Source organism: Ranitomeya variabilis, chromosome 3, assembly GCF_051348905.1.
Source record: "Ranitomeya variabilis isolate aRanVar5 chromosome 3, aRanVar5.hap1, whole genome shotgun sequence".
Classification (NCBI taxonomy): domain Eukaryota; kingdom Metazoa; phylum Chordata; class Amphibia; order Anura; family Dendrobatidae; genus Ranitomeya; species Ranitomeya variabilis.
This window is the reverse complement of record NC_135234.1, coordinates 644,101,378-644,126,544: the sequence shown is the minus strand read 5'-3', so window position 1 is coordinate 644,126,544 and position 25,167 is coordinate 644,101,378. Positions and strand designations below refer to the sequence as shown.

Genomic DNA, 25,167 nt, shown 5'->3' with positions numbered 1-25,167 from the left:
GGTCAAGGCATGACTACAATCAACATTGCCAAGACACTTCATTGTGATCATCGCAAGAAGTATGTAGCTGATTCCCAGCACACACGTGTGCGTGCTGATAAGGAAAAATTGAGGACTCTTTCCAACAGGCAATTGCATAAGGTTAAAAGAGCAGCTGCAAAAATGCCTTTTCATAGCAGCAGACAAGTTTTTGAAGCTGCTGGTGCCTCCAACGTCCCCAGAACAACAAGATCCAGGGTCCTTCAGAGGTTTGCATCTGTGCATAAGCCATCCTGTCGACCACCTCTATCCACTGCACACAAGCAGAAACGGCTCCAGTGGGCCAAACGATACATGAAGACTGACTTCCAAACTGTTTTGTTCACCGATGAGTGCCGTGCAACGCTCGATGGTCCAGATGGATGGAGTGGAGGATGGCTGATTGATGGACACCCCATGAAAACACGGCTAAGGCGCCAACAAGGAGGAAGTGGAGTAATGTGTAATCGTGGGGAGAGAGATTGTCGGCCCCTTTATGATCCCTGAAGGGGTAAAGATGAACTCCATAATCTATGTGGAGTTTCTAAAACAACACTTCCTGCCATGGTTCAAGACGAAGAACCGTGCTGTCCGCAGCAAGATCATTTTCATGCATGATAATGCACCGTCTCATGCTGCAAAAAACACATCTGCATCTCTGGCTGCTATGGGCATAAACAGGGCCGCCATCAGGGCATTACAGGCATTACTGCTGTATGGGGCCCGGTCAGCAGCAGTACACAGAGGGGCCCGCAGATCCGGGGCCCCACTGTTGTGCTTCTACTGATCGGGCCCCATCATGCACTAAAATACTGTGCACTGCGGCGCACATGTCAGCGCTGGGGCCCGGGAGCCGTCTAGGAGCTGTGCACGGCCGTCACCTAGTCGGCTGCGCAGCTCCTGCTCGGCTGTAGCTAGAATGTATGGGCTCCCTGCAGGTCCTGACTACAGCCCATCCATTCTAGCCAGTAGCGTAGGGGGGGGGGGCAGAGGGGGCCATCGCCCCGGGCCCTGTCACATGAAGGGGCCCACGGGGAGCCAGGGCAGGGCCACTTCTGTGACGAGGCAGAACACCGCTTAGGAGCAGAGCAGTATAACGTCTGCTCCCGTCTGACAAGCTGCACGCTGGCTACTAGCACACTGACGGCTGCAGAGTCTCCCTCCTGCAGTGAATGGTTTCGCCATGTCTGACCTGATCATGAAGCTTTTCCTGTTGGCTGCAGTTTTCCTCACTCTGTGCAGGCTGGGATTGGCTCAGGAACGCTGGGTCCTAGTGCCCACACCCTGCATTCACTGACACTTCCTGGTCCTGCAGTGCAAACTTTATCAGTAAGTGCTGGGGATGGGACATTTTAGGTTTATTAAATTCAGGTATGTCACTGTGAGACCCTTGGGGTATTGTGGGGGCTGAAAGTGGGTGAGGGGGGACAGGGCACTGGGGTGTGAATGTGAGCCCATGGGGGTATTGTGGGGGAGGGGAGACAGGGCACTGGGGGGTGAATGTGAGCCCATGGGGGTGTTGTGGGGGCTGAAGGTGGGTGAGGGGGGACAGGGTACTGGGGGGTGAATGTGAGCCCATGGGGGTATTGTGGGGGAGGGGAGACAGGGCACTGGGGTGTGAATGTGAGCCCATGGGGGTATTGTGGGGGAGGGGAGACAGGGCACTGGGGGGTGAACGTGAGACCATGGGGGTGTTGTGGGGGCTGAAGGTGGGTGAGGTGGGACAGGGCACTGAGGGGTGGATGTGAGACGATGGGGGTATTGTGGGGGAGGGGGACAGGTCACTGGGGGCTGAATATTATAATGTTATGTTATGATAGTATATGTACAGGGAGGCTGGAGATGGGGGTCGGGGGCCTTTGATATGTACCACCTGGGTATTTTATGAGTCTTAGTATAAGGAGCCCCCATACAGTAACCAAGAGCTGCATCACATTTATACAGCACCACTTCCAGGTGCTGAAAATCCTCGTCCCCTGCCGCCTGTCTGATACTCACCTTCTGGCGTCTTCATCTGTTTTAGGCTACGTTCACATTTGCGTTGTGCACCGCAGCGTCGGCGACGCAACGCACAACGCAAATGTGAACGCATGCACAACGCAGCGTTTTGTGACGCATGCGTCCACTTTTGCATGGTTTTGGGCGCAGAAAAAACTGCAACTTGCTGCGTCCTCTGCGCCCTGACGCATGCACCACAGCGACGCATGCGTCAAAAAACGCAAGTGCAACGCATGTCCATGCGCCCCCATGTTAAATATAGGGGCGCATGACGCATGCGGGGACGCTGCAGCACCCGACGCTGCGGCGCCGAACGCAAATGTGAACGTAGCCTTAGTCTCTGCTTGGCTCCGTCTCCTGCAGTTTGTGGCCTGTCCAAGGCTCCAGTGTTTCATGGAGCAGCGCAAAGGTCACTAATCAATGTGAGTCTATGGGAGCCTCGTTCTGGCCTCGTTCTCTCAGGCTATGTGCACATGGTGCGGATTGGCCGCTGCGGATCTGCAGCAGTTTTCCATCTGGTTTACAGTACCATTTAAACCTATGGAAAACCAAATCCGCAGTGCCCATGGTGCGGAAACGCTGCATTGCATTTTCCGTAGCATGTCAATTCTATTTGCAGATTCCGCAGCATTTTACACCTGCTCCTGTATAGGATTCCGCAGGTGGTAAAACGCAGGTGAAATCTGCACAAAAAACACAGGAAATCCGCAACAAAGTGCACATAGCCTCATAGTCTTACATTGAGCGCTTGTGACATAGCTTCTAACTTCTGGCCTGTCAGAAGCTGCGCTCACAAGTTTGAGCAGCGGCACTGCAGCAGTGCCCCAAAATACTGAATACGCCGGAGGATGAGTAAATGTCCATCATACGGTGTATACGGGAGCTGCGAGTCCATCATACTGTGTATACGGGAGCTGCGGGTCCATCATACTGTGTATAAGGGAGCTGTAAGTCCATCATACTGTGTATAAGAGAGCTGCGGGCCCATCATACTATGTATACGGGAGCTGCGGGCCCATCACACTGTGTATAAGAGAGCTGCGGGCCAATCATACTGTGTATAAGGGAGCTGTAAGTCCAATCATACTGTGTATAAGGGAGCTGCGGGCCCATCATACTGTGTATAAGGGAGCTGCGGGCCAATCATACTGTGTATAAGGGAGCTGTGGGCTCATCATACTATGTATAAGGGAGCTGCGGGACCATCATACTGTGTATAAGGGAGCTGCGGGCCCATCATACTATGTATAAGGGAGCTGCGGGCCCATCATACTGTGTATACGGGAGCTGTGGGCCCATCACACTGTGTATACGGGAGCTGTGGGCCCATCACACTGTGTATAAGGGAGCTGCGGGCCAATCATACTGTGTATAAGGGAGCTGCGGGCCCATCATACTGTATATATGGGAGCTGCGGGCCCATCATACTATATATAAGGGAGCTGCGGGCCCATCATACTGTGTATACGGGAGCTGCGGGCCCATCATACTGTGTATAAGGGAGCTGCGGGCCCATCATACTGTGTATAAGGAAGCTGTGGGCCCATCATACTGTGTGTAAGGGAGCTGCGGGCCCATTATACTGTGTATTAGGGAGCTGCGGGCCCATCATACTGTGTGTAAGGGAGCTGCAGGCCCATCATACTGGGTATAGGAATCTGTGAAGGCATATTGTGCATATGGGAGCTGTTGGCCCATTACACTGTATATAGGGGAGCTCTGGGGGGCATTATACTTTCTATAGTGGAGTTCTGTCAGCATTATACTGTGTATAGGGGAGCATTGGGCTCATTATCTATAGGGGAGCAGTGGGATCATACTGTGTAAATAGGGGAGAAGTGGGAACATCATACTGTGTAAATAGGGGAGAAGTGGGAACATCATACTGTGTAAATAGGGGATAAGTGGGAACATCATACTGTGTAAATAGGGGAGAAGTGGGAACATCATACGGTGTATGGGGGAGTTATAGAATCATCATACTGTGTATAGGGGAGCTGTGGGGGCCTTAGACTGTGTATAAGGAAGCTTTAAGCTCACCATACAGTGTATAATGGAGCAGTACATGAGGGAACTTAGGGGACATTATTAAATGTTAAGTGGGCACTTAAGCATCATTTTTATAGGGGCACTCGGAGTATTGTGACCATCAAAGTTGCATATGGTCATAATGTGGCGGTAAAGTCAATGTTCGTTTTTGTAAGAGACTTATTTTCAATAACAGTGCGGTCATATTCTGAGGTTCCCCTCTATTCACAATTAGAGTGCGCAACCGTAGCTGTAATCAGGGTTAGCTGGTTAGGGGTGTGTTTAAGGGGGCACTGCGCATGATGAAATGATAGGGGGCTGCAGATGATGGTGTGGTTGAGGGGGCACTGCACATGATGAAATGATAGGGGGCTGCAATTGATAAAGTAAGGGGGACTGCAGATGAAGTGAAGGGGGGATAGGGGACTAAATGATGAAGTAAGGTGGACTGCAAATGATGAAGTGGGGGTGATGGGGACTGCATGCACATCAAGTGAGTGTGAGGGACGGTGGACAGCACTTGAATTGTAGGTGGGGGTGGGGAGAGCCAATGGTATATTGAAGGTAGGGAGAGCAAATAATGAATTTTGAGGGTGGGGAAGAGCAGTTGATAATGAATAGAGGGTGGGAGAGAGAGAAGACATGACAATGAATTGAGGCAGAAGGGGCATGTAGCTATAATGAATCGGAGTTAGGGTTAGAGCGGGAGGTGCATAGTGGGATCGTTGAGGATAAAGTGACTGGAAATAAATTGGGAGAAAGAGTACAGGTGCTAATTAATTTATATATTAAATGGGGAAAGTGGCTATGTATAGCTAGAAGGGGCTCAGTGGCGTATTATTTATATTTGGAATGGTGGGTTGCATAATAACCAATTACAGTATATATTAATGGTGGGTGAATGTCTGTATTCAGATGTGTAGTGTAGAAGAAAGGAAAAAAGTGGGGAATGTGCTCTGGAAGCGGTGCTCTAGATAACTGTGTTATTTTATGCAGAGACGAGTCCTGGCTGAAAGAAGTGATGGCGGTCTGCGCTGGATTAAAAAGAAACGCAAAGATGAAGGACTTCAGCTAGAGACATCACTGGTGAGTCAGTATGTTACCTGTACACTGACACCATACACTATATACTGTATACAGAGCTCCTGTGTATCATGCCACTAGTGATCCCTGTATTACCTATACACTGACACCATACACTGTATACTGTATACAGAGCTCCTGTGTTTAATGTCACTGGTGATCACTATATTATCTGTACACTAAACACTATATACAGAGCTCCTGTGTATAATGTCACTAGTGATCACTGTATTACATGTACACTGACACTATATATAGAGCTCCTGTGTATAATGTCACTGGTGATCCCTGTATTACCTGTACACTGACACTATATATAGAGCTCCTGTGTATAATGACATCGGTGACCACTGTATTACCTGTACACAGACCCTGCATACTAAGTACAAATCTCCTATGTATAATAGCACTTATGGTGATAGTATTTTTTTTTTTTATTAATGATCAGTATTGTACTATTCAGTCACAATGTGGTGGTAATATGTTGTCCGGCCATGGTGTGGCGGTATTTGTTCCTTGTATGTGCTATTATTTAGTCACTATGTGGTGGTAACATGTGGTCTGGTCATGGTGTGGTGGCATTTGTTCCTTGTACATGCTATTATTCGGTCACCGTGTGGTGGTAATATGTGGTCTGGTCATGTTGTGTGGGTATTTGTTCCTTGTATGTAGTTGGTCACCATGTGGTGGTAATATGTGGTCTGTACATGCTGCTGTGGTATTTGTCCCTTGTATGCGATATTGTTCGGTCACTGTGGTGGTAATATGTGGTCTGCACATGGTGTGGCAGTATTTATTCCTTGTAGATAGTATTATAGGTCACTATGTGGTGATAATGTGGTGTCTGGTCATGGTGTTGTGTTATTTGTCCCTTGTATGTGGAATTATTGGTCATATGAAAAATTGAAAAATAAATAAAAATATACCTAAATTGTATTGCATATTTTAACAAATGTTTAATAAGTTAGAGTAGAGTAGGGCCCGGCCAAAAGAGTCTACCTTGTCATCGTGGCAGATTAAAAAAACCTTTTGGCCAAAACAAAATCTGCTGGCTATGTGTGTGATCTGGTGATGGGAACTGTTAATGTGTGATTGGTGAGAAGTGTAGTTTTTCCAAGAGTCAGCGGTGGTGCTGTAGACAGTTCGAGGTTTGGAGGCGGGGCTGGGGTGGAGCCTGGGCGGAGTCTTAAGGGGGCCCCGAAAATGTTGCCAGTATGGGGCCCCGAAATTTCTAGTGGCAGCCCTGGGCATAAAAGAGGACAAACTTATGGTGTGGCCACCATCTTCCCCTGACCTCAACCCCATTGAGAACCTCTGGAGCATCATCAAAAGGAGTGATGGCGGGAGGCAGTTCACATCTAAGCAACAGCTCTGGGAGGGTATTCTGTCCACATGCAAAACAATTGAAGCAGAAACCATCCAAAAACTGACAAATTCAATGGACGAGAGAGTTCAGAAGCTTCTTTCGAACAAGGGGTCCTATGTGCAAATGTAACATCATATAGAATAAAGTTTTCACTTGAAAACTGTTTGATTTCATTTTGTAATAAGCTGATAATGCTTATAACTTCACAATTGACCATTTTTTTGTTCAAAATAAAAAAAGGTTGAAAACTCTGCTGTGCATAATTATTTGGAACATGCATTTTGAATGTTTATTTTTTAAAAAAGATACTGTTTTCATAGGCAGTTTGTTCCAAAACATTGCAATTATACTAGAATAGTAGATGACTGGAAAATAACAATGACTGCAATTCAGATAGGTAATTTAGAGAAAATATGAGGAAATATTATTTGCATAATAATTTGGAACACAGTGTAATGCCTTCACGAAGGCCATTTTCAGATGGTTGTGTTAGGGTATGTGCAAGTAATCAGTATACGCTGCGGGTTGGACGCTGTGTACTTATGCAGCATCCAATCCACAGCGTCCAGATGTTACAGCATAGTGGATGGGATTTCAAGAAATCTCATGCCCACTATGCGTCAACAGGCTCCTGCGGAGACAGACCGCAGCATGTCAATTTCTCTTGTGAAGGCACTAGTCTCAGCAAGAGAAATTTCACCCATAGAATGTATTGGACACGTTGAATCTGCACAATTCAGTGAACACATGCAGATTCTCCTGCGTTCAATAGACGTCAGTGCTTTGGGCGCAGGGAACATTTGTCCAAAGCATTACCGCTTTCGGATTGTCTGCACATACTCTTACAGGTGCCTTTCTGATCCTGTGTTTTCTAAACCTCACACGTTTCATGAAAATTGGAGTGGTTTCGAACTTGGAGCTGGATCTGTAGTATCTGTAGTAGAGCAAAATACCACCCAAGTTATGCTCTGCTAAATACTGTTTGTTTTTTTGTGAAGCTATTTAAAACCTTGTTTATATGAGGACTATAGAAATCTGTTCCATCTGCTAGGACATTCTTTTCTAGTGTTATAAGTATGACAGCAGCGTGTAACAGGTACCGTTGGAGAAATGGTCAGCATATTTTACAGTACAGATTGGACAAGAACTGTACCAGATGTCTGAATTTTTGTTGTGCATTTGTATTTGATGCAGTTTTAATTTGTGCTGTTATATCGTATTTTTCCCACTATAATAAAAAAAATTGTGAGGAAAATGGGGGGTGCGTCTTATAGTTGGAATGCAGGCTTACTGGCAGTGTGGCGGCGGCATAGGTGCGGGGATGATGAGGCGCAGTGAGCGGTATGGCATGAGCAGGGTCCCTTCCACAGGTGAGGTGACGCCACGGCCCGGTATCCAAGGCGAGCAGCAGAGCTGGGTGAATCACGGCTTTCTCGGTGGCGGCGGCCATCTTTCTGAGGCCGCGCATGCGCATTGTACTGGATTCTGGAGTGGATGGGTAGCCAGTGTAATGACTGGCACAAGGTAGAGGCATCGATGTAGCGGTTGGTGAGGAATATGATCCTGGCTGCAGCATTCAGGACAGATTGGAGCGGAGAGAGTTTGGTAAGAGGGAGGCCGATTAGTAGAGAGTTACAATAGTCCAGACGGGAATGAATAAGTGAGACAGTAAGAGTTTTTGCAGAGTCGAAAGTAAGAAATGGGCAAATTCTAGAAATGTTTTTGAGATGCATATAAGAAGAGCAAGCCAGTGATCTGATGTGGGGGGTGAATGAAAGCTCGGAATCAAGGCTGACCCCAAGGTAGCGGGCATGTTGCTTTGGAGTAATGGTGGAACCGCACATGGAGATGGCAATGTCAGGCAAAGGTAGGTTAGTAGAGGGAGAGAACACGAGGAGTTCAGTTTTTGACAGGTTCAGTTTCAGATAGAGGGAGGACATGATGTTAGAGACAGCGGTAAGACAATCACTGGTGTTTTCTAAAAAGGTTGGCGTGATAACAGGAGCTGAAGTGTATAATTGGGTGTCGTCAGCATAGAGATGGTACTGGAAACCAAATCTACTGATTGTTTGACCAATAGGGGCGGTATACAAAGAGAAGAGGAGGGGGCCTAGGACTGATCCTTGCCTGCAATATTTCCTTGCGCAGGCGTGTACTCCGGAGGACAGAGAATGAACTTCAATCCAATATTGCGGCCAGCATGCAGCCAGCGGGTAAGGAAAGGGTGAATCAAACACCCGAAAACCCCGCCCATATGACCCAAAACTGGTCCCGCCAAATTCAGGTGACAGGTTCCCTTTAAATGAGGAAGGAAAAATACCGGAAGTGAGGGAAAGGTTGAATATTTGTTAGGTGAGAGGTGAGAGCCGGGGAAAGGGACTGGAGGAGATGTGACGGAATGGGGTCAGGTCGGGCGAGAAGATGTAAGGAGCCTGCTTACTTCTTCTGTAACTGGTTCAAAGTCAGAGAGTGAACTAGATGCAGTGGGGGAGGGAGGACAGTGCATGGTATGAAGAGATTGGGAGATGATTTCCTGTCGAATGTGGTCAATTTTTTCTTTGAAGTAATTGGCCAGATCGTCAGCGCGGAGATCTGTGGTTGGGGCCTGCTCTCTTGGGTTGAGTAGGGACTGGAAAGTATCAAAGAGACGTTTAGGGTTATTTAACAGTGAGGTGATGAGGGTGTTGAAATAGGTTTGTTTGGAGAGGTGAAGGGCAGAGTTGTTTGTTTTTAGCATGAACTTATAATGGAGGAAATCTTCGAGTAGATTAGATTTTCTCCACAGACATTCGGCGCACCTGGAGAACCGCTGCAGGAAACATGTTTGCAGCGTGTGCCATGGTTGTCGCCGTCTGTGCCGAGTTGTTCTATGTATAGGAGGTGCAGCTTCATCCAGGGCACTTTGCAGGGTTTCATTGTAATGCTTCAGAGCAGAATCAGGACATGAGATGGAGAAGATTGGGGCCAGTGAGGACTGCAAGTTCTTCATAAGTTTCTGGGTGTTAATGGCCTGTATGTTTCTTTAAGTGTGGAAAGTGGGGGTGACCTGAGCGGGATGGCAGTTCTTGATAGAGAATGAAAGAAGGTTGTGGTCAGAGAGCGGGAGAGGGGAGTTTGTGAAATCATCCACTGAGCCAAGCCGGGAGAAGACCAAGTCAAGGGAGTTTCCATCTTCATGCGTAAGATATCTTAAATTCGGACAATGAGACGGACCCCCATCTTAAGATAACTCCAGAGACCTGTGCCGGCCTGATCAGGTCTTATAAAAGACAATTATTAGCTGTAATTGCAAACAAAGGTTATTCCACAAAATATTAAACCTAGGGGTTGAAGAATAATTGACCCACACTTTTATGTTTAAAATTTATAAAAATTTAACTGAGCAACAAAACTGTTTGGTTTGTAAGATTTATGCATCTGTTAATAAATCCTGCTCTTGTTTGAAGTTTGAAGGCTCTAACTTATTTGCATCTTATTAAACCTGCTAAATCTGCAGGGGGTTGAATACTACTTTTAGGCACTGTATGTAGTATATTGGTCAGCGATGTAGTATATAGCAGAGCCACGTAGTATATTGTAGAGGCACGTAGTATATTGTAGAGGCACGTAGTATATTGCATAGCTACGTAGTATATTGCACAGTCGACGTAGTATATAACAGAACCGACTCAGCCACTTAGTATATTGCACAGCTACGTAGTATATTGCACAGTCACGTTGTATATTGCCCAGCTACATAGTGTATAGCACAGAGATGTAGTATATAACAGAGCCGACGCAGTATGTAACACAGCCCACGTAGTATATAGCAATGTGGGCACTATATGCGTGGTTAAAAAAGACTTAAAATAAAAAATAAACATATACTCACCTTCCGAAGGCCCTTAAAGTCCTGGCGCCTGTGTGCTGTGCACGCGGCAGCTTCCGGTCCCAGGGTTGGTATGAGCGCAGGACCTGTGATGACGTCGCGGTCACATGACTGTGACATCATGGCAGGTCCTTCTCGCATAGCATCCTTGGCACCGGAACTTGCCGCTTGCACTGCCGAGGACAGCCGCGACGTCGGAAGGTGATAATAACCTTTTTTTAATTATTATTATTATTTGCAACATTAGATCTTTTTACTATTGATGCTGTATATGCAGCATCAATAGTAAAAAGTTGGGGACACACAGGGTTAATAGCAGCGTTAACGGAGTGCGTTACCTGCGACATAACGCGGTCCATTTCTGCTGGCATTAACCCTGTGTGAGCGGTGACTGGAGGGGAGTATGCGGGCGCCGGGCACTGACTGCAGGGGAGTAGGGAGGGACTAATCGGACTGTGCCCATTGCTGATTGGCCGCGGCAGCCATGACAGGCAGCTGGCGAGACCAATCAGCGACGCGGGATTTCCGTGACGGAAGTTGCAGACAGAAGGACAGACAGAAAGACGGAAGTACCCCTTAGACAATCATATATATAGATATTATAATACTCTTTATTTTTATATAGCGCTAACATATTCTGCAGATTATCATCGCTGTCCCCGATGGGGCTCACAATTTACATTCCCTATCAGTATGTCTTTGGAATGTGGGAGGAAACCGGAGTACCCGGAGGAAACCCACGCAAACACGGGGAGAGCATACAGACTCCTTGCAGATGTTGTCCTTGGTGGGATTTGAACCCAGGACTCCAGCTTTGCAAGGCTGCAGTGCTATCCACTGAGCCACCGTGTTGCCCATAAAATTTTTTTATAAAAAAAAATACAATTAAAAGCTGAAATAAACAGGCAAATTTAAACAGCAACTGAAGTGGTAATCAATGATATATACATTTCAATAAATACAGCATGTTAAAAAAGGGTTAGTATCCATGTGTTATGTATTCCATGGAGAGACAGTAACAAAGAATTGTAGATAGAATTTAAAACATGATCAGTCACATATCTCTTATGGAAATTCAGACTGAAAAACTTAAATTATAAACACCCCTTCCATGACACCCGTCCAGTCGGAGACGCCCTGGGGAGGAGTTATGTTGGTGTTTCTTGAGATCTCTAAAAACTCCCAGCCCTTGAATACTGCCCCTCAATTATATAATCTGGATTATAGCGTTAATGAGGTACACCGGTGAGATAAAAAATGTTTGCACTGCCCCTGCCCTCATCTATATATATAATTGTCTAAGGGGTACTTCCGTCTTTCTGTCGGCAACTTCCGTCACGGATATTCATTCGCTGATTGGTCTCGCCAGCTGCCTGTCATGGCTGCCGCGACCAATCAGCGACGGGCACAGTCCGATTAGTCCCTCCCTACTCCCCTGCAGTCACTGCCCGGCGCCCGCTCCATACTCCCCGCAGTCACGGCTCACACAGGGTTAATGCCAGCGGTAACGGACCGCGTTATGCCGCGGGTAACTCACTCCGTTACTGCCGCTATTAACCCTGTGTGACCAAGTTTTTACTATTGACGCCTCCTATGCAGCCTCAATAGTAAAAACATCTAATGTTAAAAATAATTTAAAAAAATAACAAATCATTATATACTCACCTTCCGCCGCCTTTCCGACGCTCCGGTGACCGGTCCATGCAAGCGGCAGGTTCCGGTGCTAAGTTTGGTGCGCGACAAGGACCTGCCATGATGTCACGGTCATGTGATCGTGACGTCATCACAGGCCCTGCGCGCCTGCGTGAGAAGGACCTGCCATGACGTCACAGTCATGTGACCGTGACGTCATCACAGGCCCTGCGCGCCTGCTCGAGACGGACCTGCCGTGACGTCACGGTCATGTGACCGCGACGTCATCGCAGGCCCTGCGCGAGAAGGACCTTCCATCATGTCACGGTCATGTGACCGCGACGTCATCACAGGCCCTGCGCGAGAAGGACCCGCCGTGACGTCAGTCATGTGACCACGACGTCATCGTAGGCCCTGCGCGAGAAGGACCTGCCGTGACGTCACGGTCATGTGACCGTGACGTCATCACACCCTCGGACCGGAAGCTGCCGCCTGAACCGAACACAGGCATCAGAACTACAAGGGGCCCCTCGGAAGGTGAATATATGTTTATTTTTTAACCCGTGACATACGTGGCTGGGCAATATACTACGTGGCTGGGCAATATACTACGTGGCTCTGTGCTGTATACTATGTCGCTGTGCAATATACTACGTGGCTCTGTGCTGTATACTACGTCACTGGGCAATATACTACGTCACTGGGCAATATACTACGTCACTGGGCAATATACTACGTCACTGGGCAATATACTACGTCGCTGGGCAATATACTACGTCGCTGTGCAATATACTACGTGGCTCTGTGCTGTATACTACGTAACTGGCCAATATACTACGTGGCTCTGTGCTGTATACTACGTCACTGGGCAATATACTACGTCACTGGGCAATATGCTACGTGGCTCTGTGCTGTATACTACGTCACTGGGCAATATACTACGTCACTGGGCAATATACTACGTCACTGGGCAATATACTACGTCACTGGGCAATATACTACGTCACTGGGCAATATACTACGTAACTGGACAATATACTACGTGGCTGTGCAATATACTACGTCACTGGGCAATATACTACGTGGACATGCATATTCTAGAATACCCGATGCGTTAGAATCGGGCCACCATCTAGTAAAAGTATATATTCAAGAGAATGCCAAGAGTGTGGAAAACAGTCATCAAAGCAAATGGTGGCTACTTTGAAGAACCTAGAACATAAGACATATTTTCAGTTGTTTCACACTTTTTTGTTAAGTATATAATTCCACATGTGTTAATTCATAGTTTTGATGCCTTCAGTGTGAATTTATATATGAGGAGTGTCCAAACTTTTGGTCTGTACTGTATGTGGGAAAAGGTTGAAAAGTTCCAGGGGGCCGAATAGTTTTGCAAGGCACTGTAGGTAAAAATGGCAGCAATACATGGCTATACAGTACTGGACAGCCACATGGCTCCCCATCCCTGTCCTTGTATGCATGGCTTCCCATCCCTGTCCTTGTATGCATGGCTCCCCGTCCATGTGCTTGTATGCATGGCTCTCCTTCCATGTCTTTGTATGCATGGCTCTCCTTCCATGTCCTTGTATGCATGGCTCTCCTACCATGTCCTTGTATGCATGGCTCTCCTACCATGTCCTTGTATGCATGGCTCTCCTTCCATGTCCTTGTATGCATGGCTCTCCTTCCATGTCCTTGTATGCATGGCTCTCCTTCCATGTCCTTGTATGCATGGCTCTCCTTCCATGTCCTTGTATGCATGGCTCTCCTTCCATGTCCTTGTATGCATGGCTCTCCTTCCATGTCCTTGTATGCATGGCTCTCCTTCCATGTCCTTGTATGTATGGTCCCTGCCTCCGTCCTTGTATGTATGGCTCGCTTTCCCTCTCCTTGTATGCATGGCTCGCTGTCCTTCTCCTTGTATGCATGGCTCCCCGTCCTTGTATGCATGGCTCCTATAAAAAAAAACAAAAAAACATCCTACTTGACTTCCCTGCGCTCCCTCGCATCATCTCGTTCTGGTGCCAGCAGCTCCTGCTGCCTGGTGATCACATGTCCCCGCTAATTTAAGTAATGAATATTCACCTCTCTCCATGCTTATGGGAGTGGAGAGAGGTGGATATTCATTACTTTAATGAGCGGGCACCCGTGATAGCCCGGCTGCTTTAACTGTGTGCACTATAAGAAAATGAATATTTGCTGCCAGTGCAGTGAATATTCATTTCTCTTTAGCATCGGGCACAGGCTTTAGCCGCAGCCGCCGGCTTCTACCTCTGTGACCCGCTTCTCCGCCGCTCTCGCTCCCTCTTTCTGTGACAATGACTCGTATATTCTGAGGGGGCGTTTTCAGCACAAAAATGTGCTGGGAAAACTCGGCTTATACACGAGTATATATGGTCATTATTGCACCAATGCATTCCAATGAGGCTTAAATTAGATTACGGTAAATCAGGTGAACACTTTTTTTTTCCTCTCTCTGCAGCTGGGAGTAAAAACTTTATTTTGCTCTGAATATTGTTACATTTCAGCCTTGTAGTAAAATGTCTTTCTATTCTGCAGTGTTTGTGTATTCTGTAGACCAGCATACATATAACTCTTAAACATTCAAATTGTATTAATATATCTATAAAGCACTTAGAAGAAACCCTTGTTTATAAAAGTGATACAAAAACACAGAAAAGTAATAAAAGCCAGGCAAATATATAAATGTCTGAAACTTTCAGACCATAGTCATTTATCATTTATTAAAAAAAAAAAACAAAAAGGAAAAATTCAAGAAAAAACACCAAAAACAGGCAGAGATGCTTACCTGTCTGAATGGGCCTCAAATACAAATGCACAAGCAGGATGCAGCGGACCCAAATAAAATAGCAAATGCACAGGTGCAATACCCAATGAAACAGCCAGCCTTAAATAAGGGTTTGGCCGTGTGGTACACCAGTGCACTAAGATACTCCGTATGTGGCGTGTTCACACAGGGAATGCAGAGCATCTGGTTATCAGCCTATTAATGACGCCCTAAAGCGGGCTGCCCAGTGCTAAAATGCATCCTGTGCGAACAGAGGCCACAGTGTACAGAACCATTTGGGTCCAACTGCACCCTGCAAAAAATATATACGTGCAAAACAAAACATATGAATATATGTAAGGTCTTAGTTGATATTCTGGCCACAATATGGAAGCTGGCAACCCTCGCCAAGGGTCCTTACGTCCTTGCCAGTCCTACTCTAACATGAAAAACACCAAAAAGGAAAAATTCAAGAAAAAACACAATTTGTGCATTTGTATTTGAGGCCCATTCAGACAGGTAAGCATCTCTGCCTGTTTTTGGTGATTTATCATTTATTAGTCTAGTAAAACAACACATAATATGATAAACAGGACTCCTCTTCTTGCATGATTCACACTATGTAAAGATAATATTTTGCTAAGAGGGATAGGTGTACTTCATTGGTTCTATGGAGCAATATAAAATCCTAGGTCATACCACAAGTAGCCAATACAGCCATTATAATTATAAAAATAATAATAATCTTTATATAGCGCCAACATATTCTGCAGCACTTTACAGTTTAAGGGTACGTTCACACAGGACTTTTTTGCTGCGTATTTTTGCTGCGTTTTTTTATGCTAATTTTTAGCTGCTTTTTACAGTACCAGCAAAGCCTATGAGATTTCAGAAATCTCATGCACACACATTGGGTTTTTGTTTGATCAGTATTTTCTGCTTTGCTGCGTTTTTTGGACATAGGGCATGTCACTTATTTCAGCGTTTTTGCTGCGTTTTTGCAGCGTTTTTTCACCCATTGACTTGAATGGGTGATGGAAAAACGCAGCAAAAACGCATGTAGCATTATTTGCTGCGTTTTGTTTGCAGAAAAATCATGGCCAGCAAGAAGTGATCTCACAGCCAAGAGCTTAGGGGTGTGGTTAGTGAGGTGTGAAGAGAAATTGTGAGGTGTGAAGAGCCATTGTGAGCCATTGTGAGGTGTCCTGATTGTGATCTATTGTGAGGGAGTTTCTGGTAGTGAGGTGTTAGCCATGTCTTGGTATAGGAGGATGAGCATTAATGTTTCCCAACTAATCATGGAGGTAATATTTTTTTTAATTTGTGATATATCTATCTTATCCGATTGTTAGCACTGGTACACTTTGCGATGCTCATGTGCTGTTATGTACATGTTCATGTGTTCTGCATGTGTATGTTTGTATCTTCCTTGTCATGAATGTTGGCTTCATTTCATCTTGCATTTGGTAATTACTTTTTCATTTATTTTTCCAGGGTGGAAGCAATGCCTGTAATTTGGGATGTAGCTTGCCCAAACTACAGTGATCGTCAAAAAAAGGCCGATGCATGGCATGTAATTCGCCGTAAATTGTTCCCCCGCTGGGATGAAGGCGATGCTAAGCTCCACTGGGGTCACTCAACTTTATTATCATGCACAAATAGACAAAAAAAACGCACCAAAACCGCACAAAAAACGCATCTATTATAAGCAGCTGAAAATTGGCATAAAATACGCAGCAACAATACGCAGCAAAAAAGTCCTGTGTGAACTTACCCAAAAAACGCACCAAATACGCACCAAAAAAACGCACCTAAATTAGCATAAAAAAAGCAGCAAAAATACGCAGCAAAAAAGTCCTGTGTGAACTTACCCTAACAGTTTCAAATGCAAGTCATAAGTAACAACGTTAACAATACAATAATTGAATCAAAATTAGACAACCCTGCTCGTGAGAGCTTACAATCTACAGTACATTGACGTGTGGGAGATACAAAGTACAGGTGTGTCTTTACAATGATCCAGTCGTCTTGAGAGTGGGGGATTGATGGAGAAAATGAAAATTGATGGAGAAAATGAATGGGCTACACATGCACACTTACACATGAAATGTCTTTGAATAAGGAACATGATACGCCGCTCTGAAAAAATGTGTTTTAAGGGAGCGCCTAAAACTATGCAAATTGTGGATGGTCCTAATTTCTTGGGGTAGAGCATTCCAGAGGATTGGCGCCGCGCGGGAGAAGTCTTGGAGTCGGGAGTGGGAGGTACGGATTAGTGCAGAGGTTAGTCGAAAGTCGTTTGCAGAGCGCAGCGGTCGGTTAGGCCGATAGACAGAAATGAGGGAGGAGATGTAAGAGGGGCCACACTGTGAAGAGCTTTGTGAGTGAGAACAAGTACTTTGAATTGTATCCTGTAATGAATGGCAGCCAGTGTAACGACTGGCAAAAAGCGGATGCGTCTGAATACCGATTACCTAGATGGACAACCCTGGCTGCTGCTTTAAGGATAGACTGGAGAGGGGAAAGTTGAGTAAGGGGGAGACCAACTAATGGAGCATTGCAGTAGTCCAGGCGGGAGTGGATCAGGGCGACAGTGAGGGTTTCCTTGGTGAGAAAAGGGCGGATTCTAGAGATGTTCTTTAGGTGTAAGCGGCACGAGTGGGCAAGACATTGTATATGGGATGTGAAGGAGAGATTGGTGTCAAACGAAACACCCAGATAGCGTGCCTGCTGCTGGGGTGTTATTATGGTGTACCCACGTAGATGAAGTGTCTGATTAGGGAGGTTAGTAGACTGCGAGAGCGGAAGAAGTTCAGTTTTGGAGAGGTTGAGTTTCGGATAGAGAGCTGATATGATGTCGGAGACACTGGCGCTCTGTAGTACAGCGGGGGTAAAGTCAATGGATAACATGTATAGTAGTGTCATCGGCATAAAGATGGTACTAAAAGCCAAATCTGATGGTCTGTCCGATTTGGGTCTTGTAGAGAGAGAAGAGAAGTGGGTCAAGGACTGAGCCATGGGGTACCCTGACAGAGAGAGGAAGAGGAGATGAAGTGGAGCTAGCGAACAAAACACTGAAGGAGCAGTCAGAAAGATAGGAGGAGAACCAGGAGAGGGCAGTATCCTTAATACTTAGTGACTGGAGCCTAGAGAGTAGGAGACGGTGGTCGACAGTGTTGCTGGCTGCAGAAAGACCCTAAGATAGCCACTGTACATGGCCTGCCAGGCAGCGAAGATTGGCACCCTAGATAATGAGGTGTTGGTGTCCTCGCTCCACAATGACTTTCCCTCACTTCCATGGTTAGATCTTTTATACTACGGAGACCTAAGCTAGACAGTCAAATACTGTCTAAATGATGGGAGTTTCTCAAAGCAGAACAATATCTTATAAGGCATAAATTACTTATCATTTTTATGCTTGTAGGATGAAAATTACTTACACATCACTGCCTCTTGAGGATATCTCTGGGCTGTATAGGCTACATGTGGTATGACCTTGAATTTTGTATTGCTCCATAGAACCAATGAAGTACACCTGTCTCTCTTAGCAATTTGACTAAATATTATCTTTATATATAGTGAATCATGCAAAAAGAGGAGACCTGTTTATCATATTGGTATTGGTTTACTGGATTTATGGATGATCATGGTCTGATTGGTTCAGACGTTTGTGTATTTGTCTGGAACTTTTTACCTTTTTGTGTTTTTGTATCACTTTCATACACAAGGTTTTTTGTCTAGGTGCTTTTTAGATATTTTGATAAAATTAGAATTGTTAAGGGTTATATGTTCGCTGTTATAGGTCCCTTATAGCTATTTATGATGTTCAGTAACTGTGTTTATTCTGTAGACCAACAAAAGGAAGAGGATAGCACTGCTTCTAAAGGGTCATTCTAAGGTAGGAAAACAGCTGTATCTAAACAATGACTTTAAGAGGAAGACGGATACTTGAAAAAGGTTAGAGATTGTGATGCTTAAATGGGTAAAATTCCTTTCTCAAAGATAGAAGAATTTTAAATTTTCCAGTGTGCGGCTTATTGCCTAGGGTACTGGCCACCCTGCGGTCAGAGTTGCTGGTTACTCAGCCAAGAAGCACTCTTTGCTTGCAGTCTCTAGAACCTGCTCTCTAGAGCCTGCACGCATCGCTTTGAAGCTGACAGGATTGCTGACTGCTACCATCCTTCGTCCCTTTCCACTTCTTCCATGATGCAGACTCAAACCAGGTAGTCCTCCATGTTCAAGTGGTCTGTATAACCTCCCCCACAACACTGATTGTCAGCTTTCTGTGTACCCTGCACATGGGCGGAAAACAAGCGTGGGGTTTTAGGCTATGTGCCCACATTGCGGATTCGTGTGCGGATTTTCCCGCACTGTTTTTGAAAAATCCCCAAATAAAACCCCGGATTACCTGCGTTTTTGTGCGTATTTCACCTGCGGTTTTACACCTGCGGATTCCTATTGAGGAGCAGGTGTAAACCGCTGCGGAATCCGCACAAAAAATTGACATGCTTCGGAATATAATCCGCAGTGTTTCCACGTGGTATTTTCCGCACCATGGGCACTGCGGATTTGGTTTTCCATAGGTTTACATGGTATTGTAAACCGCATGGAAAACTGCTGCGAATCCGTAGCGGCCAATCCGCTGCGGATCCCCAGCAAAATCCACAACGTGTGCTCAGAGAACTGCTAGATCTGCAGCAGATAAAAACAGATTTTAGCAGCTCAAAAAGTGGCAGATCAGTGGAATCAAGGACTCTGCCCCTATATTATTATGATCTCTGGTGTAGCAAAAACCTGGTGACAGTATTCCCTTTATAAAATCAGAGCTTTTATCAAGTCAGGATCTTTTTTTATTTTCCTAATTGTAGCTTTCTTAAAGAGGATTATATTTAATCTTATTTTACTTTGAGGTTGTCCAGGAGGTGATAGATGTTCTTTGTTCTCTGCTTTGGATGGATCATATTTTTTTGAACCTTTGCTAGTCAGTATGAATGTGTACCAAACTTACATTAGCGGAAGTAATGGATGTCTGATAGGCTGCAATATGCAAATTGCCTCTCCACAGAAAAAGAGGACTTAAACACTATAGCGCCACCTGTTGGAAGTAGCGATCCTACAAGTCACAATCAACCCTTTAACGAGTCGCGCAATATGACTTAGTATAAAAGCCAAATCAGTATCTCAATTCGCAGACACAGTGTTTCAGGCTGTTGGCCCTCGTCAGTGTGAAGCATGAGAACTAATTTGGCTAGGTGAGAGGCTCTGGACTGGGGTCTAACGGGTAAGGGTATAGGCTGCATAAATCTGTTTACATACCATATGCCTGAAAATGGTCTCCAAGCATACTGTTTTTTTTATTTTTTTTTTATAAGGTTGCAATTAACTTTACTTTCCTTTGCCCCACCAAATAGAATATTAGTTGGACTTTTAGGGTATATGCACACGTTGTGGATTCTGCTGCGGATTTTTCCGCAGCGGATTTGGAAAATCCGCAGTGCAAAACCACTGCGGTTTTCACTGCGGATTTTATCGCGGTTTCTTCTGCGGATTCCTCTGCGGGTTTTCAACTGCACTTTCCTATTGGTGCATGTTGAAAACCGCTGTGGAATCCGCAGAAAGACTTGACATGCTGCGGAAAATAATCTGCTGCGTTTCCGCGTGGATTTTTCCGCAGCATGTGCACAGCGTTTTTTTTCCCCATAGGTTTACATGGTACTGTAAGGCTATGTTCACACTTTGCGGGTTTTGCCGCGGATCCGCAGCGGATTTGACACTGCAGATCCGCAGCAGTTTTCCATGCAGGGTAAAGTACAATGTTACCCTATGGAAAACAAAACCCGCTGTGCACATGCTGAGGATTTCCGCAGAAAAAAAGAAGGAGCATGTCACTTCTTGGTGCAGAATCGCAGCGATTCTGCACCCATAGAAATGCATTGATCCGCTAACTTCCCGCATGGGGCTGTGCCCACGTTGCGGGAAGTTAAGCGGATAATGTGCCGATGGTACCCGGGGTGGAGGAGAGGAGACTCTCCTCCAGGCCCTGGGAACCATATTTTGGTGTAAAAAAAAGAATTAAAATAAAAAATAATGCTATACTCACCTCTCAGCGCTGCCCGCGGCGTCCGGTCTCAGTTGCTGTGCCGAACAGGACCTGTGGTGACGTCGCGGTCACATGACCATGATGACGCCACGGTCACATGACCGTGACGTCACGAAGGTCCTTGACGGCACAGCCACTTGCAGCGCCGAGGAGATCGCGACGTCAGAGGGTGAGTATAACCGATTTTTATTATTTTTTACATTACTATTGATGCTGCATATTGCTGCATATGCAGCATCAATAGTACAGGAGTAATCCCGCAGTGGAAACCGCGGAACAAACCGCGATAAATCTGCAGGGATAACCGCAGCAGTTTTGCCCTGCAGATTTATCAATTCCGCTGCGGGATTAACCCGCAGAGGAACCCGCAAAGTGTGAACGTGGCCTAAACTTTGGGAAAACTGCTGCGGATCCGCAGCGTCAAATCCGCAGCGTGTGCACATACCCTTAGAGTAGGCCATCTTCTACTATTCCATCTAAAAAAAAGCCAGTTTTTACAATGTGTAATGTGTTCTCACACTTTGTGTTTTCCAGGTACATTCCCACAGCTCAATACAACGGGGATGAGGTGCCTCTCTGTATGTGGAAGACGTAATCCGATTAAAGAGCCAGGTGTGAAAGCTGTGCACAGGCCATACCTCCTGACTCTAACATATAAAGATGGGTATGCGAATCAAACTAAACAGCAGCGACCACCCCAGCAATCTGCTACGTGAGCTGAATAAGTGTCGTTTGTCAGGGACACTATGTGATGTTAATATCGTTGTTGGAAACCGGACTTTTGCTGCTCATAAAGCTGTGCTTGGTTCTGCCACCGTTTATTTCCAAAAATTGTTTTCAAGCACGGAGTTAGATGTTGCTCGATCATATGTGGTGGACTTCATCACAGCAACCAATTTTGAGAAAGTTCTTAACTTTATCTACACCTCAGAACTATTTACTGACCTTATTAATGTGGGAGTCATCTATGAAGTTGCTGAAAAGCTTGGCATGGAGGACTTAATAAATGCTTGTCATGCAACGTTTCCTGATCTTGAAGGTTCCTCAGGTCAGAAATATCAATGCTCAGTTTCCTCTAGTGAAGGACGTTCCGGCGCATCAGTTGAACCCAGTCTAGTGGATTCTAAGGGCAATGGGCTGGATAATCACATCCTTCCTATAGACAAAACTTTTAACACACCAGGAGAGGGAATTTGTTCATTCAAAGGTGAAGACCAAGAGGCAACTGTGAATCAAGCAGGACAATTTCCACTGCCAGCAAAAACTGAAGAGCAGAGCACCTCAGCGAGGTTCCAGTCCTCTCATTGCTCAGTGAACACTGGATTTGTTCCAACAAGTACTTGCCCTCCTTATAAAACTCAAAATGGTGAATTTAACAAAACTGGTTACTTTCCCGGTGACTCCTCTGTTAGTGGAAATTCTAAAGAATCTACTGGGGGTTTTGAAGCAATGGGTGACCTCCACCTTGATGAATTAGAAGAGGAAGAGTTACAGTTTGATGAAGCAGGTGATGAAGACTCAGGGCCATCTGGGGAAATCATCGAGTTGAGTGATGGTAGTGAAGATGAGCTGTTATTATTTGGTCAGGGAGAAAGTCGAAGTGGCAAAGCCATGCCATGCCAAGTGTGCAAGAAAGTGTTGGAGCCTAACCTGCAGCATATCCGCCAACATGCTCGTGAACACATAGAGCTGCGGAACGGTAGTTGCAAAGTCTGTCAGGCCCGGTTCCACGACCGGGGTGCTATGATTACTCATGTTTTATCGCACATTGGAATTTTTCTTTTCTCTTGTGATATGTGTGAAGACAAGTTTTTCAGCCAGTGGCAACTCTCACTTCACAGAGGACAAGAAGGTGTTACATCAGAACATAATATAATTGTTCATCCAGGTCAGCCTCTTCCCGGGGAGGTGAATTCATTTATGGGAACTGAGTTGCCATGTGGTGCATGTCATAGGACCATGTTACGAGATTTTCATTCTGTACGTTCTCATGCTTTGGAGCACCTTAACACCAAGAACCTGTCCTGTGGATTGTGTGAGCAGCGACACTTAACACTTTGTGGTCTTATGTGGCATGTCCTATCTCACATGTCTATATCTGTCTTCTCCTGTTCTGTCTGTGCTAGTAGCTTCCTTGATCGTCACTTACTGGAGAAACATATGACAGTCCACCAGAGCTTAGATGAAGCATTGTTTCGCTGTCATCTTTGTTCCCAAGGTTTCAAGTCTGAAATAACTTACCGACAGCACCTGAACCAGCATCGTTGTGGTAGTAATCCAGCGGATCGTCCTGGATATTCTGAATTTACACAACTTCAAGCTTCAATGGCAAAGAGAAAAGTTCCAGAGGATTTTTCAGTAGACGATCATTCAGTGACTGGACAACCAGTCCATAGCAAATATACGTGTAAGGTTTGTGGAAAGTGCTTTTCTCACACCAGTGAGTTTAATTACCACCGTCGAATTCATACTGGAGAAAAGCCATATCAGTGCAAAGTGTGTCACAAGTTCTTCCGAGGCCGTTCTACCATCAAGTGCCACTTGAAGACACATGCAGGGGCCCTAATGTACCGATGTACTGTGTGTGGACACTACAGCTCCACTTTGAACCTCATGGGCGAGCACATTGCAGTGCACCGAGGCAACCTGCCTTCAGACTTTACCATTGACCAAACATTTATGTATACAATTCACTCCAAAGAAACAGACAAGAGTGCCGACAGCTGATGTGTCCTGAGGAGAAACTTGGCATAGAGCTGTCAGTATAGCTTAAATCAATCCCACCTCAAGCTGTCTTTGTCAAAATGTTTGCTACTAAAATAATGTGTTTTTTTGTGTTTGTGCTCTTAATTTTATTTTTTAATTTATGCTTTAACCTGTTTTTTTCTGTTTGTTTGTTTTTTAATACAACCTTTGTCCATGTTCCAATTTGTCTCAATTGATAACGTGGATATTATCATTGTCTAGGTCAGAATGTAGCAAGGTATACCAGCAAAAAAAAATGGTTGTTTAGGAGAACATTGTGTAATTCGTCATTTATCATAAGTTTAGCTCCTCATAAATTTCTAAAAAGGTCTTTTATACCATTGAATTTTTAGAAGAAGAACTCCTAGTCAAAAATGAGAAATTGGTATCTGGGTACATAACTCTGTACCCTTAAGAGCAGGAACCCAGCTGCGTGCTGCATATTTGCTACTATGTCGCACTAAATGTCATATCAATAAGACTTTTTTTTTATGGTGGACTTTGATGAAGAATAATGTGAAAATGTCTCTACTTGCATTTGTCATTCATTTTAAGAAACCATTTGTCATCATTTACCAAAGAAGAAATGCAAACTCTTACTGCCCAAATATAACTTTAAAGGTTTTGTTCACCTTTATCCTATTCACAAGGAAATTTCCCAGCAAATAAAACTATGAATAGACTACCTGGTGTGAACATGTTAAAGGGAATCTGTCAGCAGATGTTTACTGTAATCTGAGAGCAGCATACTGTAGGGTTAAAGAGCCTGATTCCTTGGATGTCACTTCAACAGCTTCCTGTAGTTTCAGTAACAATCAGTGTTTTTTCAGCAGGAGATTATTACTGTGGGACTAGGGGTACTGTCACACAGTACCATTTTGATCGCTACGACGGCACGATCCGTGACGTCGCAGCGATCGTATGATTATCGCTCCAGCGTCGTAGACTGCGGTCACACGTTGCAATCACGGCGCTGGAGCGATGCCGAAGTCCCCGGTAACCAGGGTAAACATCGGGTAACTAAGCGCAGGGCCGCGCTTAGTAACCCGATGTTTACCGTGGTTACCAGCGTAAACGTAAAAAAAACAAACAGTACATACTCACATTCCGGTGTCTGTCCCCGGCGTTCTGCTTCTCTCCACTGTGTAAGCGCCATAGCCGGAAAGCACAGCGGTGACGTCAGACGTCACCGCTGTGCTCGCTTTCCGGCTGGCAGGCGCTCACACAGTGGAGAGAAGCTGAGACGCTGGAGGACAGACACCGGAATGTAAGTATGTACTGTTTGTTTTTTTTACGTTTACGCTGGTAACCACGGTAAACATCGGGTTACTAAGCGCGGCCCTGCGCTTAGTTACCCGATGTTTACCCTGGTTACAAGCGAACACATCGCTGGATCGCTGTCACACACAACGATCCAGCGATGTCAGCGGGTGATCAAGCGACGAAAGAAAGTTCCATACGATCTGCTACGACGTACGATTCTCAGCAGGATCCCTGATCGCTGCTGCGTGTCAGACACTGCGATATCGTAACGATATCGC

The 25,167-nt window shown here is 45.4% G+C and overlaps 1 protein-coding gene across 5 annotated transcripts in view; it reads left to right on the top strand.

The window, feature by feature from the left end:
- The window catches only part of ZBTB39 (zinc finger and BTB domain containing 39), a 28,415-nt gene extending 3,933 nt beyond the window's left edge, over window positions 1–24,482 (top strand). Inside the window, exons 1-3 of one of the 5 annotated variants that reach the window (XM_077297697.1) lie at window positions 15,994–16,085; window positions 18,632–18,679; window positions 21,416–24,482. In XM_077297697.1, the coding sequence (XP_077153812.1) occupies window positions 21,542–23,608 (2,067 nt within the window). In that variant the 5' untranslated portion in view covers window positions 15,994–16,085; window positions 18,632–18,679; window positions 21,416–21,541 and the 3' untranslated portion in view covers window positions 23,609–24,482. Of the gene's footprint in view, window positions 1–15,993; window positions 16,086–16,284; window positions 16,783–18,631; window positions 18,739–21,415 lie in introns of those variants that run through there. The other 4 variants (XM_077297699.1, XM_077297698.1, XM_077297700.1 and 1 more) reach the window with 4 other exon arrangements.
- Window positions 24,483–25,167: the final 685 nt, after the last annotated feature.